General features: G+C 35.1%; 1 protein-coding gene across 6 annotated transcripts; it reads left to right on the plus strand.

Annotated features, from left to right (window-relative positions):
* Positions 1–807: 807 nt before the first annotated feature.
* Positions 808–13,721, plus strand: LOC137013013 (uncharacterized). Of its 6 annotated transcripts, XM_067376568.1 has the most exons (8): positions 808–927; positions 1,580–1,614; positions 1,728–1,781; positions 3,858–3,904; positions 4,036–4,299; positions 5,799–10,448; positions 10,998–11,129; positions 12,216–13,721. In XM_067376568.1, the coding sequence occupies exons 6-8, from the start codon at positions 9,984–9,986 to the stop codon at positions 12,717–12,719; spliced, it is 1,101 nt and encodes a 366-aa protein (XP_067232669.1). In that variant the 5' UTR covers positions 808–927; positions 1,580–1,614; positions 1,728–1,781; positions 3,858–3,904; positions 4,036–4,299; positions 5,799–9,983; the 3' UTR covers positions 12,720–13,721. The 6 variants fall into 6 exon arrangements, with proteins under 6 accessions (XP_067232669.1, XP_067232668.1, XP_067232670.1 ...); XM_067376567.1 differs by having other exon boundaries at positions 4,036–10,448; XM_067376569.1 differs by lacking the exon at positions 4,036–4,299.
* The last annotated feature ends 3,629 nt before the right edge of the window (positions 13,722–17,350 follow it).

Here is a 17,350-nt window from a genome sequence, read left to right on the forward strand (position 1 = left end):
CTTCCGTATGTGAGAGAAAAATAAGGACACAATAGACAAAATAAAAATCTAAAAAAAGATGAATTATTCAGTCATTATAAGTTTCCAGAAATGACCAAAGAGTTTCGATATTTTTCCTATTTAAAACTTGACTGTTCTGTAGTTACATCGTGTACTAAGACCGACGATGAAAAGTTGTGATTTTCTAGGCCGATATGGCTAGGAACTATACTCTCATTCTGGCGTAATATCATTGCACCTGCTGCACCCATGGTACGGCAGCACAGTTCCTTGATTATTACACCAGAATGAGAGTATAGTTCTTTTAAATAGGAAAAATATCGAAACTCTTTGGTCATTTTTGAGTGAGATGCTAACGGTCTAATCAGATTCAATGAGCTATGCTAAAAGTGGTACCGCCAGACAGATTGGCTAAATGGATTCAAAAACGGTAAAACTCAACTGTTTAACTCTAGGGGAGTTGGAAAATGAACCTATTTTCAAAGAAAAGTGGAGTGTTCCTTTAAAAACAACAACAGCTGGTTATACAGTAAAGTTATTTAATTTTAAACCGAACACTTGTGGATAGAAATCATCTGTTTATTTTTGTTGATGTCTTTGAATATATTCATCTTTACTCGGAATGAATGTTAAATGTCAAAGCAGCATATCATCAATGGGTGTAGGAAATTGCTCTCCTGTTCAGATAAGCAATTCTTAAGCAACAGGTGACATCAGGTAATATTTGCAATTGTTGCTGGATGGAAAAATACTGGCACATGCGCACAGGGCCAGGGCTTTGTCACCAGTCAGGAGCTTCACGTAAATGAAACTGGTTGGACAAAACCACACCTCTTTACCTCTTCAGGTGTTTTTCCACATACTGTAACCCATAGACTTTGTATTACAAGTCCAACCATCAAAAGATTGCTCGGTGAGAGAAGTTGGGTGAGTTTTGTTTTCCTTTCTTACATTTTCCACCAGAACCTGCAGTTCACTGAACCAATAACCAAATTCACTGAAAGTTGTTTAATTTTAAAATGAATTTAAATGCTTTACAAGGGCCTAAAAAATGGTGTACTGCTGAGATAATGGAATCGGGTTGATTCAGAGTCATATTAAATAAAGTTTTTGTCTTTAATAAAATAAGTTATTTTAGTTGTTGATACATAGGCTAAACACGTTTTTTTAGGTTACATGACAGTGTATGAACTTTGTCTAAGCCTTTATTCATAAACATTGTATTCTCATACAAAAAACTTAATAATTAAGAAATTCTGAAAAAAGTAAAATGTTCCTTGTGACTAATCTATGACTCAGAATCGGTGATGATCTTTGCTGGGAAATTGCAGAGGCGGAAAGGGAACAGGGAAAATAATTACTCTAATGTAGTATACGTTTTTATTTCAGTTTTCCATCTTGATAAAATAACCGCAGTTAAATAAAAAAAAAAACTACCATATTTACCCGTCCAAACTACACAATAAAATGACTTTTAAAAAAAAAAAATAATAATAATGTTGTAAATTGATATCACAGATTAATTATGTAAAAAAAAAGATAAAAAGCATATGTGCTTATTCTGCTTATGTTATTACAGGACTCCACCGCGTTCACTGTGCTCTTCTTAGCCAGGTATGTGAAAGTTTAATTTCAAACAATTTACAGTCTGATGCATTTTGAGACATTCTTTTCACATTATAAAAATATATTATCTTAAATTTTACCTCTTTTTTTTATGCATGTAGCTCAGCTTGAAGGAGACTTCAGCCTTGAGACACAGTTTGAACCATGATAAACAAGTAAGTGTATTTTCATATTGTAGTAAAGCCCTTTAATAGCTTATTTTACTTATATTGGTTGTTTAGTTTTAATTTTTTTTTTTGTTTGCATATGAAATCTTGTTTCCACCATGGAATAAAAAACATAATAGCAATTTTTTGTCTCACAATTTTTACTTTTTATCTCGTAGTTCTGATATTTTTTCCTCAGAATTGTGAGATAAAACCTCATATTGTATTCTCATACAAAAAACTTTATACATCAGAAAGTAGAGAAGGATGAAAACGGCAACAATATGGTTTAGTCTTATGGCTAAAGTCGGAAAGAGATCAGAAGAGATCAGAATCACGTTTGATATAAGTTTGGATTCAAGCAAAAAAATCATCTTTTGTGCCTTAGGGAGAAAAAGAATAGTCTCTTCCTGTGGGATTTGTCAGTCTCTATATATCAACCATATTCATGGAGGACAATAGGTATTTAAAACTATGGAGTCCCAAGGCAACTGGATTATTTGGGCCGACCTGTCCAAAACATTATCAAGCACACTGTTAAAATCACCACCTACAACCAGTAAGATTTTTTAATGTTTTAAAAGAAGTATCTTCTGCTCACCAAGCCTGCATTTATTTGATTAAAAATACAAACAAAAACAGTAATATTGTGAAATATTATTCCAATTTAAAACAGCTGTTTTCTATGTCAATATACAGTAAAGTGTAATTTATTCCTGTGATTTTCAGCATCATTACTCCGGTCTTCAGTGTCACATGATGCTTCAGAAATCATTCTAATATGCTGATTTGATGCTCAAGAAACATTTATGATTATTATCAATGTTGAAAACAGTTATTTACATTTTTATTTTGTGTTGCTATGATGAATAGAAAGTTCAAAAGAACAGTATTTGTCTGAAATCTAAATCTTTTGTAACATTAAACACTACCGTTTTAAAAACGTTTGGGGTCAGTAAGAATTTTTATTTTATTTTTGGGGGATAGAAATAAAATTAATCAATACTTTTATTCATCAAGGATGAGTTAAACTGATCAAAAGTTACAGTAAAGACAATTATAATGTTAGAAAATATTTCATTTTAAATAAATGCTGTTCTTTTGAACTTTCTATTTATCGAAGAATTTTGAAAAAAAAATTGTACACAACTGTTTTCAACACTGAAAACAGTTTCTTGAGCATCAAATCATCATATTAGAATGATTTCTGAAGGACCATGTGACACTGAAGACTGGAGTAATGATGCTGAAAATCACAGGAATAAATTACACTTTACTGTATATTGATATAGAAAACAGCTGTTTTAAATTGGAATAATATTTCACAATATTACTGTTTTTATTTGTATTTTTAATCAAATAAATGCAGGCTTGGTGAGCAGAAGATACTTCTTTCAAAACATTAAAAAAATCTTACTGACCCCAAACTTTTGAACGGTAGTGTATCTCTGTATTTTCTACATTTTTTATTTGGATTTAGAAAAAAAAAACAATCAGTATTTATTTTAATAAATCTTAATTTAACATCCTGCCTAATGTACTGTAATCCTACAAACAGTCTGTCTAGCACTCTATACATGTGCAAAAAAAGGTAAAATTACATTACATTCTGTAACATTATAATCTAAAAATAAAAGTAATGCTTTTTAAATTGACTAACTGACTAAAAATGAAAATGAAAACAAAAGCACAGACTAGCTATATTAGGCTTTTCCCAGCAAACATTTGGACGTTTAATTACCACTGAACAGACGTCATTCCGACACGTCCCGTCACGGTTGAAAAATACTTCCAAAATGAAAGTTGAACCGTCGTCTTTGACATCATCTGGCCTGTTTATTTATTTTAGAGAATTATTTATTTTAGTAAAACACCATTTTTTTTCCCCCCTAAAATGAGATGCTTATGCAAAAGTTTTTAAATTGCAAAACAGAATTGAGATGTATGTTTTTTTATCATTCTTTTTTTATGAATACAATCTCTATTTTGGCAATTACCTGCAAAACATTATATTAAAATTACAATAGATCATGTATATTCAAATATTACTGTTATAAAATGTCATTCCACTTTTTTTTCCTTTAGATCCTCAGAAGAAATCAAGGAGGAATTTCTGTCATTCATTAAAGACGGTAAGAAAGGTCAAGTTTAAAAATGGATAGACAGACCTCTGCTTTACTAGCATAATTTTCTTTAGAAATATCAAGCTGACATTGTCCTCAGTATTTGAAGCTGTAATGAATTGTCTGCTGTTCACTGACAGACATACTGTGCAAAATAAAAGAATCACCCACTGACTGGGTTCAATGTTGTCAAGTTTTGGACACTCCCATTTTGTGGTAATGAGACTGTTGAGCACTTGTGCAAATGCTGAAAGCAGATCTTGACCAGTAACAAGATCTGTGAAATTTGCACAGAACTTCAACAGAGTATTACTTTAAAAGTGTGAGATTCCAAAACATGGCTCTTGACTGGAGAACCTGAGACTGCAGCAAACCTTGGGTAGAGAAGATGCGCCTGGTCAAATGTGAGTTTCTCCAAAAAATCTTCATGCTTCTACAAATCAATGCACTTTTTTGTGGAATCAAATGGCTCCAGTGTCAGTGGAAGCACACGTCATATATTTGACTGGTGTGAAGAACACACAAGTGTAGCCAGGAATCACAATGTATGTGCGCCCAGAGAAAATCAAAAAAGTGCATCAAATGCATCATGAAAAAAGGCCAACACAACTACACCATTCATGCTCTGTTTAACCTGTGTAGTGATCAGCAGGCAGACTCCCCTCATCACCTCAATCTGCCATGATGAAAAGCACTGGACTCCAAAACTCACACCTCAAAGAGAAGCAAACAAGGAAATAGATAGGCTAGCAGATAAGCCATTTATGCAAAGGAAGAATGATGACGTTAGCATGTCATTGAACAGGCAAATCTTATCACCATTTTTGTTCACCTCAGTCCTTAGACCTGAACTGGACTCCACTCACCAGACAGGTTTGCCATATGGCTTGAAGTCACAAAATAGGCACACAGTGGACAAAATGGAGCAAATCTTCTCCATTTCTATTGTCAGAACTCTATACACTTAATGGGTCTCATTCATGAAACATTGGTAAATATACGAGTAAATATGTGAGTGATTTGCGCGTAAAGAGACCTTCCCGAAAACTCTTCTCCTGATTCACAAATACTTCGTAAACGTCAGAAGTGATAGTGAAATGTGTGTGTTAATGAATTCCAATCAGTGGTAAATGGGACGCGTGTGCATTCTCAATTACCATAAATCCCGCCCATTAAATCCGACTGACAACTATATATGAGCATCATATTATGACACCAAACGAAGGATTTTGGCCATTTGGGGCCATTAGTTTGCCCAGCCCTACTGAAATCAATTAATTATTTGATTAAAGTGCTCCGTTTGCAGATGCTATTACTGGCTCTCACAATAAAAGTAAAAAGAAAAAATGTATGTAATTACTATATATAATATTTTTCCAAAATGCTGTGTAAATATGTACCTTATTAAGGTGAATTAAAATGCAGCCTTATTAATGAGCAAAACGTTCGGATGTTAAACGCACTATTTACACGTGACTGGGAGCAGGTGTAGATTTCTTTCATACCAACTAACATTTGGAAAATACGAATATTTTAATGAATCCGAAAATTTACGCCAGAACCACTTTACACACGATTTACACAAACATTCGTTCTGCTCGTGTTTCATGAATGAGACCCAATGAGTGTTGTTTGTGTACATGCAAACTATACAAACTTACCTATTAAGGTATTCATGAATGCATAGGTAAAAGGTCTTTATGTTTTCAGCAAGATGCCTAATATGAAATTGGTTTAGAAAGTGAATTATGCAGGAAAAACCTTAAAGACATTGTTCTGAACATGAACTTTAAGCTATGAACCTCATGCAAGAAAGGGGCCATGCAGCGACCACCTCTGACAGCGTCAGCCAATCAAGACACTGCATCTGAAAGGTGCCAATTTGCATTTCCCTCCTTCTCAGGACAGGTTAAAAGACTTGCCGCAGTCTGGTTCGAGGCTCCAGCTCCTGTTCCAGTTCCGGTTCAAGGTTCTGGTCCCAAGATGTGCTAAGCTAAGCTCAACTCTACAGAGTTGTGAAGTTGCTCTCTCAAGTCTCTGAAGCTCTAAAGAGAGAAACAAGGAAGTTCTGCAATAAATTAATTTGTGGAGTTGGAAAACTGCAACGGAGACTACAACCTTAGCCCCTCATCTTCAAGATATCTTCAGCACCAACTTCAAAATCCTCTGCGTGTTCCAGACTGCCCGGATCTACACTGACTTCAGAATCTAAAGATCCTTCTGTCTGCATGTTCCAGAATAAGGATTGTCTGCACAGACATCAGAACCTTCAAGGCTTCTTCTTCTGCGTGTTCCAGGAAAAGGACCTTCTCTGTGCTCCAGGAGTTCAACATTGACAAGCACTTCATGTTCAAGGCTGTGAAACGGATTCCAGCTCCTTCCTTCCCACCGCAACGCTGCTCAGCTCAACAAGTGGAAGACGTCACCTTCGGATTCAGCACGACCAGGCAGACGTAAATATCACTTACCAAACCTCTTTCTAGAGATCTTGGCATTAGTGTATATTGTCAGTATAATGCATTAGATCTTGCATAGCTGATATCAGTTGATAACAAATAATCTCTCGGTTTATTTGTTGAATTCAGAATAAGGTTTGCCTTATTTCTTCTAGAGAAACTACAGTTTATCTTTCCATAAGATTAACTTGTAACTGCCATAGTAACATCCAACTCATCCACTTGCATTTATCAATCTTTTTGCACTAAATCCATTCAGTAGTTGTTAGTTACTCTTGTCTATACTTTTGTTAATAAAATCCATTTATTGCACTTGTGTCTTCCTTGTGTTGATAATGCAGTAAGAGGCTCCACAAGTTAATGATATCTCACACATCCTTCAGATTGGTCAGATGATGAACTTCCTCCAATTTATATAATTGTAATTCAGTCAACAATCTTCCATGATTGTTCTTTATTGCCAAGGTGAGACTTGACTGGTGCCCCAAAATATTGGAAGGAATCATCTGACTCTATAATAATATTAATACAAAATATTAATATTTAAGACCATAAACCACAAAATTTGTGGTACCCTTGAGTGAGGCTAGTCCAAAATCACTACACATGAGCATAACAATAAAACCACATTAGCCTGGCGGCCACACAAACAGAAATGACATTTATTAATTATGACTGATTTTATTTGACATGCACAACACGGAGTGACGCACGCAGCGGCGTGCTGTTTAGGACAGGTTTGTGTTGAAGAGCCACTAACAAACTAATCTTTTCACAGTGTTCTCTCTCAAAATGTAAGCAAGTGTAAATGTCAGCATTATCATATATTTCTAAAGAACTGAAGTATGTCATGTAAAACAAAAACTTTTACTTTAAAGGGATACTTCAGGATTTAGCATTAAGCTTTGTATTAGTAGAATACCACTAGTATTTTCGAATTACCGTGCTTTCCCCCTTCATATCAGCCCGAGATGAGAGATTTATGCATTTTTATTCTGTAAAAAAGCCTCACCATCACCCCAATTTGCATCATCGGAGGCTTTTTTGGCCAGAGGCTTTAAACTACAGCCAGTAATAGCAGGTAGTTCCGCATTTTTTCACCACACCCATACATATGCACATTTGAGGTTACTCACGGACATCAAAAGATCAAAGATTTTATCAAAAGTGGGTGTCAATTATATTTTTAAGCTTACAGTTATTAACATTATTTTGTTACAATCTGCACTACATCAGTGGTTCATCTCGCAAATTTATCGGTCTCTGCAGTCATCTCAACCAATACAGCAACAGGCTTTTGTGGTAACGTTAGCATAAATAGACTAACTCAGTTTTACAGAACAGTGGCTTTACTTTGATAACAGTCAACTTATATGTAATTGTCTATCTAACATTACTTTGCTAAGTTTGCAGTTTTGCTGCTACCTACAACACTACATATAGGCTACTGTGTTATCAGTCTAGTATCAGCGAGTCTTACCTCTAAGCGAATGTGCTTAGTGCCAGATGCCCAGGCTGTTCATCCTCTGGGAAAGTGAATATCGATGGTATCGCAGTGTCCTTCAGAATGGTTCTCTTCATTGCAAGGATATTTGGTTCGTAGTCCTTGTGCTTGAATTGGAGACTACATATTCTGCTTTTTTTAGGTTTTCTAAAACGGTGTCATCTCCAAACTTCGGGTGTTTGATGGCCCGCAGCCACTGTTGCTCCAAATCTTTAACTTAATCGGAAAATGATGGAAACTTACTTGTCCTTTCCTGGTTTGGGAGTACATCCAGGTACAAAGCAATTTAGCACCATTTCGCTGAAAATGTATGAACTAACTCACGATTTATAGAATTAATATGTAACAAAGCAAGCCTAGTTTTTTTAATTTTCCTGGCAATGCCGCCTGTAGCCGATAGGCGTGGTTTGGGCGTGGCCTCGCAAGGGCAGCAAAACAAGTGCATTCTGGGAGTTGTTGTCTTTCATCCACATTAGTCAAAAATACATTTTCTGCCTTTTCTCACTCTAGAAAGCTCCAAATTCAAAAATAATTTCACATTTCTACTACATAAATGACCAATTTTAAATACACATTCATCTTTCCAGGGGTGAAGTACTCCTTTAACTAAGTTTAATGGTGCAACACAAACATATTAAGTTCTGTCAGAGCGCTATCATCAAAGATTTATTAATGATAACAAAGAATGTTACCAATAAAAACAATTTAAACGATGGCAGCAAGCAATAGTGATAGCAATGTAAGGTTGGCGGTATGGAGCTGTTCTGGGCAAAACTCCGCGCTCATTCAAGCAGCCATGCCTGGACAGAGCAACACATTTCCCCAGGAACCAGAATAGTTCAGCAAAATAATAGAACAGAAACATCTCAGACAAATACTTGTGAACATCACCCGGAAGAGAAATAAACAGACATGAGGAATTAATAACAACAGTAATATAATACGCAGATTGCATGAGCAGAGGTGCGGTACTGAGCCATGTCAAATATTGGAGAAGTAGGGGACGAAGGCAGCGAGATGGTCCCAGATCCAGGGGGTTGGATCTAGACCCAACTCCTCCTACTTTATATAACCCTAAACCTACCCGTCTCCACCCCTGGATTTCGTGTGTTCTGTAGTGAGGGGCTACTGGATCAAGCAGCTCTGAATGGCTGGAAGGTGTATTTGAAAGATGCGGTCTAATCTGAAAAGTATCCCTATTGGATGGCATGGATAAGCTGAGTGACAGCTGACACGAGCTTGACTGACATGTCTTGCCAGAACTGACGCTATACGCTTGATTAGTGTGCGAGTTGTAACTTAGTGCCCATTTACATCAAAACTAGGCTAAAGTTGCACCAGGTTCTGAGAGATGCTGGTGCCCAGGAACCTGAATGACTCCACTGCTGCCCCTGATGGTGAGGTGGGGGTAGTGCAGGGGGGTTTCTCCTGAAGTCCACTATCATCTCCACTGTTTTGAGCATGTTCACCTCCAGGTTGTTGTGACTACACCAGACACCCAGCTGTTCAACCTCCAGTCTGTAAGCAGACACGTCACCATTTTGGATAGGGCAGATGACAGTTGTGTCATCTGCAAACTTCAGGAGCATGACAGAAGGGTCTTTTGCGGTGCAGTCGTTCATATACAGGGAGAAGAGCAGTGGAGAGAGCACTGTGATTGTGATCAGAGTTCTGATTGTGAGAGTCCTGGATGTGAGTTTTCCCAGTCTCACTAGCTGTGTCTGTCAGAAATCTGGTGATCCACTGACAGAGAGCTGGGCCAGTTTGGCTGTAAGAGGATTAGGCATGATGGTATTGAAGCATGATGGTATTCAAGATGTTGAAGGATATTATGCAGTTCCATAAAATTCAGGAATCGCTATCAAGACAACTAGTGTAAGATGTTTTATAAACTTCATGTCATCAGGCATACCACTGGAATGATGAATTTGAATATTGATCACATTATAGCTAACAAGATTAATCCAAATCTCTTATTCCTGGGCATGTTGATAAATAATAATAATTCACAAATGACTGATGCAGTGTGTACTTTCCATTCTGTGCGTACAAAATTGTATAGAAAATGCTAAAAAATTAAATTAATAAATAAATAGGATCTGTAGCACAATTTTATATACTATAAATAATGTATTTTCCTGCTTTTTATTTCTATTCTAATATAATAATAATAATAATAACAATAATATGTACTACTTGTGCTTTAGATGCTGTGGACCTCAGTGGAATAGCAGATTTTGTAAAGTGTAATTGCAACTCAACGATTCCTCTTCTAAAACCAAGAGGTTATACACTGAGAATTTGTGGCCAGGATGGAACATTGTTCGAAGGGGATGAAGAGCAGCTTGAGGCCTGGAGAGATTTTTACCTCCCAGAATCGATGGAAATGGAGGTGATTGGTGCCATTGATGAATTCCCATGTGATGCATTTGGATTGCAATTGGTGCTTTTGTTGGGTGAGGATGGAAGTGTATTCGCCTATGAGGATGAGATTTTGCACCTCGTAGCCAAGAGTTTGAGGGACCTGTTCCAGTGTGAAATGGTTTTCCCTGGAATAAAGACCTTCAAGATTGGAGAATATTTTGATGAGCAGGTGAGGTCATATACATATATTATGCATTTATGTTCTTATGTGTATATATACTGCACATACATACACATGAAAAAGAAGTTTATACTGAGTGACATACATGTTGTCTGTTTAATGTCGCCAACAACAGTAATTTTAAACAAAACTAAAGTAAAATTGATTGTTACATCCCCGAGCAAATCACAGAATTCATGTTTGTGAACCAGTTCAATCAGATTTGAATCAGGTGAATGATTCATTGACTCACTTATAAAGACAGTCACTTGATGCTAAAAAGACAATCTGTGTGGAATTCACAGTTAAGAACAATGATAAGCATAGTGACACAAACAGTGAAAAGTCTCAGTGCTGTTGGGATATATCGGCACAGCACTCTGCCAATCAAATTTGAGTATGACTGAGATCAGTATAGTAATAAGATTAGTATCAAGTAATAAGATTAAACCATAGTTCTGAACATTCTGATTCCTAGATTCCAGATATCTTATGGTGGTTAGATAGCAGATATCTATAGATTTCGTGTTTAAGGCTTTTCATACTTTTGTTCAACAGACTGAGGAAGAATACCGTGAAATGATGGAAAGCGATGAGGTCAAAGCAATAAAGAAACAACACGAGGATTTCAGAGCATCTCTGGAGCCTGACTTGCTAAATATCATGAAGGAAATAGCACAGAGCCGTAATGTAAGATTATAGTTTTTTTATTTACAACCATCAGCAGTCAGTTATCAGCTTCACACACCCAGTAAATCTGATCATCCACATTCCACAGCTATCAATCTTCCCTCATCCTAAACTTCTCCTCTCCAGCCACCCTACATCATCCCCTCACACCTTCTACAGTCAATTTCTCCTACACTGTAAAAAAAATCCTGTTGTTTCTACGGAAAAATACCGCCAGCTGTGGTTACCAGAACAATACTGTAAAAATGACATCAAACCGTAAACATTCTTACGGAGTTACATTTTAAATATGTATATTTAACATTGGATTTCAGTACACTGTAAAAAAAAATCCCAGTAAAATAACGTATTTCATTAACTGACATAATGTTAATTTACCAACCTAATGAAGAACTAATATCTGTTTTGTACTTTTATAATACACTGACAGTCACCAAACACAGTGGTGATAAGAGTCACATGATGAATCAAAGTTCATCACAAGCAGATTTTCCGCAAGCTGAGGAGGACAATACTAATATACAGAAGGTGCACACAGTGTCATTCACACACACACTAAACACCATCATGGTAACATGCATGAAATTTTAAAAATGTAATAAACATTAATTTAACAATATTAGATGTAACATAAAACCCTAATGTACATAACTGATTAGAAAAAAATGAGAAAAACTAAGAAGAAACAGAGTTATTTCAACAAAAATATATCAAATGTGAAGTGTCACGCAGGGAATTGTGGGAATGTCAATTTACGTTTTTTCACTGTATATTTTAAAATGAATTGTTATTTTTCACTTTCAAAAACGGTATTTTACCGTAAAATTACATTAAATGTACCGTTAGATCTATTACAGTTATTCACCGTATATAGTACGGAAACTTTCTGTAAACCAATTAAATGCAGCATTTTTACATTCTTTTACTGTTAAAATCACGGTAATTTTTTACAGTGTCACTTCTGCCATTACTCAAACACTTCATTAACACGTTTCTTCTCACATTCATGCAGGCTAGGGTAAGCCCACTGATTAAAGACCCTTGAACGAGATGTTTTTTAACCAGTTATCATCTGTCCTTTTACAGAACAACCAGCTGGATGAGAACCAATCAGGATTCAAAAATGGCCACTCAACTGAGACTGCCTTGGTGTTGATCACCAAATCATCAGTTCTGATTCTGCCAGATCAGTCTGCAGCCTTTGACACTGTTAACCATCAGCATCTCCTGTCCATCCTCCCAACACTTGGCATTACAAGATTCTTCCCATACATAACATCGCTGGGACCGATCCTGGCAGACAGTTTCTCTTACCAATTCAATGCTGATGACACACAGCTCTGCTTTTTATTTCAACCAGACGATCCCAGGGTAACTGCACAGATAGAGGAAGTCTTTGCATGGATGAAATCTAATCATAATCTGGAACTCAATTGTACCAACCAGCTAGGTCCATCAACAATAATCCCATCCAGTTTGGCCAGAAAATATGGAGTAATCTGTCTGACCTTCAAAAGACACAGAAGACACTTTGCAACAACAGTTGAAAGCAGGATTTCTCTGTACAACAAAGCAATGTTACACATATAGAATGGAGCAGGAATCATTTCTGGTGCAACACATCGCATTTTTGAGGGTCTAAACATGCTCAAAAACTCATGAAACTGTGCGCAACCCAACAGGATGTGAGATATTTAGAATTTTCTCTGCAAAATTTTGTCATTTCCAGACGTTGTACTTTAACGAACTCATCCTAGAGCTTTGATCAGATCAATATCATTTTTGGTTTGTCTAATCTCAAAGTACACATGAAATCAAAATTGACCGTATTTACTTTGTTAGTGCATATTACTAGTCTTGTGGTAAACAATTCATCCATGCAGAAAAAAACAGTTTGTCGCGGTAATCTTTAATCAAAATCTGAAAAGTTACTCCCAGTCTGGAATGGCGTTTCTTATCTGAAAACGTCACTTTGACGGCTTGGGTTGAAAACGTGTAAATCACTCCTCTGCAATGGGTCTGTCATGAGCGAGAGATGGAGAGGAGCGTTAAAGTAAAACTCTGCCCTCTATTCAATATTCCGTTTCACTTGGAAATACATGAAAACACTGGAGAAAAGACGTTTGCAACTTCCGGTTCACATGGACTTTAAGGCCTTTGCAATGTTAAATATCAAAGATCTAGAGTTTTCACAGAAGGGCGTGTCCGTGGCGGCCTGACAAAGTCTGATGTTTCGCCATGAAAGAGGAAGCTGTTGTAACTCAGGCATACAGTATTCACATGTGTGATACGAGTCTATGCCAATATTCAGTTAGTCATAGCGCCACCTGTTGGCAGCTGGAAGTGTGACACTTTGAAATGACTTTGCCATTTTTCCCTTGTATTCAGCATGTCGCCCACTGTTCACTGTTTCCTGATGCCAACGGGTGGTGGTGAGCCCGGGTGTGAGGGCCCTTTCATCGCTGCTTGCAGCTTTAATTTAGGATTGCTTTTACTTGATTAATCATTTTCATTTTTTGCATTTCTTTGTTGTATATCTTTTGTATTTAAAGTGTGTTTTTTTTGTAAAGTGCTTTGAATAAGACACTTTTAAAGGCAATATATAAAATAAATATATTATTATTTATTATTAAGATTGTTTGCATGAAAATCTGCAAGAAAAGAAATGACAGTATAAAGTCAATCACATATTGAAAGTCTCAATTCTGTGTGTTATCTTTCTGCTTCTCTCTGTGTTAACTGCTTTACACCTTCTTGAGCAGACCTTCTTCTATTTTTTTTGGCCGGAGGCAACTAGCAATTAAGGTGCATATCCACCACCTGCTGTACTAAAGTGTGAGCCAGAGATCAGTATTTTCTTAATTTAAATATATATTTTCTTAATATATATATATATATATATATATATATATATATATATATATATATATATATATATATATATATATTAAGAAAATATATATTTAAATTAAGAAAATAATTTAAATATATATTTAAATTATATATATTATTTTAAATTATATATATATATATATATATATATATATATATATATATATATATATATATATATATATATATATATACAGTACAGTCCAAGGATCATGTGACACTGAAGACTGGAGTAATGATGCTGAAAATTCAGCTTTGCATCACAGGAATAAATTACTTTGTCAAATATATTTAAATAGTACACAGTTATTTTAAATTGTAATAATATTTCACAATATTACTGTTTTTTACTGTATTTTTAATTAAATAAATGTAGCCTTGGTGAGCAGACGAAACTTCTTTTAAAAACATTAAAATCTTAGTGGTTCCAACCTTTTGGACTGTACTGTATATATTATTATTATTATTATTCATTTAAATTCTTTGCATTAATCCAGTTTCTTTCATAAAAATAAATACAACTTTAATGATCTGCTCTTCATTTAATATATTCTTAAGGTTCAACACACTCACCACATATTTCTTTAACTCATCTTTTAGTCTTACTCTTTGTCCCATATTTAATGCACTGACAAATAGTACTCCACTGTCTCTTCTTCAATCCACAATCACACATACCTGAAGGATGCCTTCTCAATAAGTCCATCGTTTTATTTATCCCAGTATGTCCTAGCCTCATCCTCATCCCATTGTTTTGCATATTATTGTTTTACTATATGATACCTCAATTATTCTGCTTGCTTAGCTAAAACATCTGCCATCTCATTCCTCTCAATTCCCCTATGTGCAGGAATCCACATAAATCTAATTTATTCCTATATAATGTATTCTGTACAGAGCTTCATATATTATATATATATTATATACACAATATCAGGTTTGTTATAAGATGATAAAAACTGTAAAGAAACCAATGCTGATAAACTATTAGAGCATATTACTGCAATTTTAAGCTTTTTATGTTCTACCCATTGTACTGTATTTAAGATAGCTAACAGCTCAACTGTAAATACTGTTTATTTACACAGAAAATTCTCAAAGCTTGATTTTGTATTATTTCCAATTTCTTTAGCAGTGTCTTTGCAGCTGATCTATACACTATATTTCCATACATTGGTCTTATTAAACACATGTATTTCTCGAATTTTGTCAATGTTGGTGCGAGATACTAAACCACTGTTCACTCGATTTGATGTTATTGATTGTTGAACATGCTTCCAAGGAATCATCCTAAAAACATCTATCCTGGAGTGCAAGAAAGAAATTACAAATAGAGGAACTACAAATGACCATCCAGGAACAAGTCAAAGAATTTCATGAAGACTTGACTTTCAAATTTCAAGTTCAGACGTGATATAATGGACTATGAAGACAATAAGGTCTACAAATGGTTGTCTGGGAGCCAAGGAAAACCTGGAGCTTCACATCCACGGGAAGAACCCACAGCAAATCCTTTTCTATTCTTCATCCATGACGTCTTCTAATCCTAAGAGGTCTTTTTTGGGAACTCCACACCATTCTCAAAGAACAAACTCAAGAAGAGGCGTCCAACCAGAAGAGGTTTGAGGGGGAAGAAGACATGTGAGGTAAACCACATTGATTCATCGATGACATTAATGTAATATTTAATCTGTCTGATAGAGACCTCTCAAATGAACACAATTTCTTAGCAAAGTTTTTTCTTTGTTCCATCTCCAAGAACTGATCCTTTTCTGGTCAAGTTTGAATTATTTAAGTTTATGTGAAATATTTTTAAAAAATTTCCAGCCATAAAAGCATCAGTGGAACAGTTATCAACTGCTTTACGCCCTTCGTTTCCAATTCCTCTGTGATTTTGTCTGCTGGTGGAAAAAAAATATTGATAATTTGTTAATTGAAAAATCTAAATTTAGTATAAATAATTTGGATAAAACTCAAAAGATGGCTTTGGAGGATTCAAAGAGTGATAAATCGATTAATATTCGAAAAGCAGATAAAGAGGGAGCAATTGTTTTACAAAATATGTAGATATTTATATTGCTAAAGTAAAAACAATGCTTATAGCAATCCTTTATGCTATAAAAAAAATAACATTCAATCCCACTATAGAATACAAATCCCAGCTAGACAAGATGCTAAACAGAGGTTTTGAAGAAAAATCACCCAGTTTCATTACCAAAAATACATAAATCAACCATAGATCCCCCTTGTTGACCTATATTCTCTGGTATTGCTTCACTCACTGAAAACTATCTGAATTTATAGATTTTCATTTATAGCCATTGGTGAAACAATTACCATCACAACAGATTTTTTAAATAAATTACAATTGCATTCAAATTTAGAAGATCAAGATTGGTTAGTAATATTGAATGTATCATCTTTATACATGATTCCACACAAAGAAAAGTTGGAAGCTTTGGTTGAATTTTTTTCCCTAAAAATTCTTCAAAATTCAACTTTACCCACACAATTTATTTTTAATTTAACTCAATTCATATTAACCAAAAATAATTTTCTGTTTGAAAACCTTCAAACACAAGGCACTGCTATGGGTACTCTATTAGCACAAAGTTACACAAATCTCTTAAATTGGGTAAATTCGAATTAGATTTTATTTATAATATGAATCCTTTTACCGCATTCAGTAGGCTAATAGTTTTCTTGAAATAACTAGAAATGTTTGTATCCAGTAGGTGTCAGCAGATACACGACAGCAGATGCTGGAGTTTCCTTCTGTGAAGAGAGCTTTCCTTAAATTAACAAATAAATGTAGCCTAATCTCTGGGTAATAAGCAAAAATATTGTCTTTTGATACTTAGTTGTGAGTAGTTAGTGACGGAAAGACGGAGAATCAGGACAAACACAATAACAGAATAACAAAATACACTTTCTCTCCCATAGCTCATTCACATTATCTGTAACCCTAAAATAATACTAGAAGATCCACACATTCCTCTTGTTTTATATCATGGCCTTTTAACGCTTCTAATGTTCTTAAAGGGATAGTTCACCTAAAAATAAAAATTCTGTCATCATTTACTCACCAAACTATGAGTTTATTTCTTCTGTTGAACACAAAAGAAGATATTTTGAAGAATGTTGGTATCTAGATAGTTGACTAGTAGTAGGGGAAGAAGTCAATTAACTGTGGTGGTTACCAACATTTTTTTAAATATCTTCTTTTGTGTTCAGCAAAAGAAAGAAACTCGTGTACAGGTTTGGAACAACATGAGGGTGAGTAAATGATGACAGATTTTCATTTTTGGGTGAACTATCTCTTTAAATTA

The sequence above is a fragment of the Chanodichthys erythropterus genome, chromosome 22 (assembly GCF_024489055.1).
Source record: "Chanodichthys erythropterus isolate Z2021 chromosome 22, ASM2448905v1, whole genome shotgun sequence".
NCBI lineage: Eukaryota > Metazoa > Chordata > Actinopteri > Cypriniformes > Xenocyprididae > Chanodichthys > Chanodichthys erythropterus.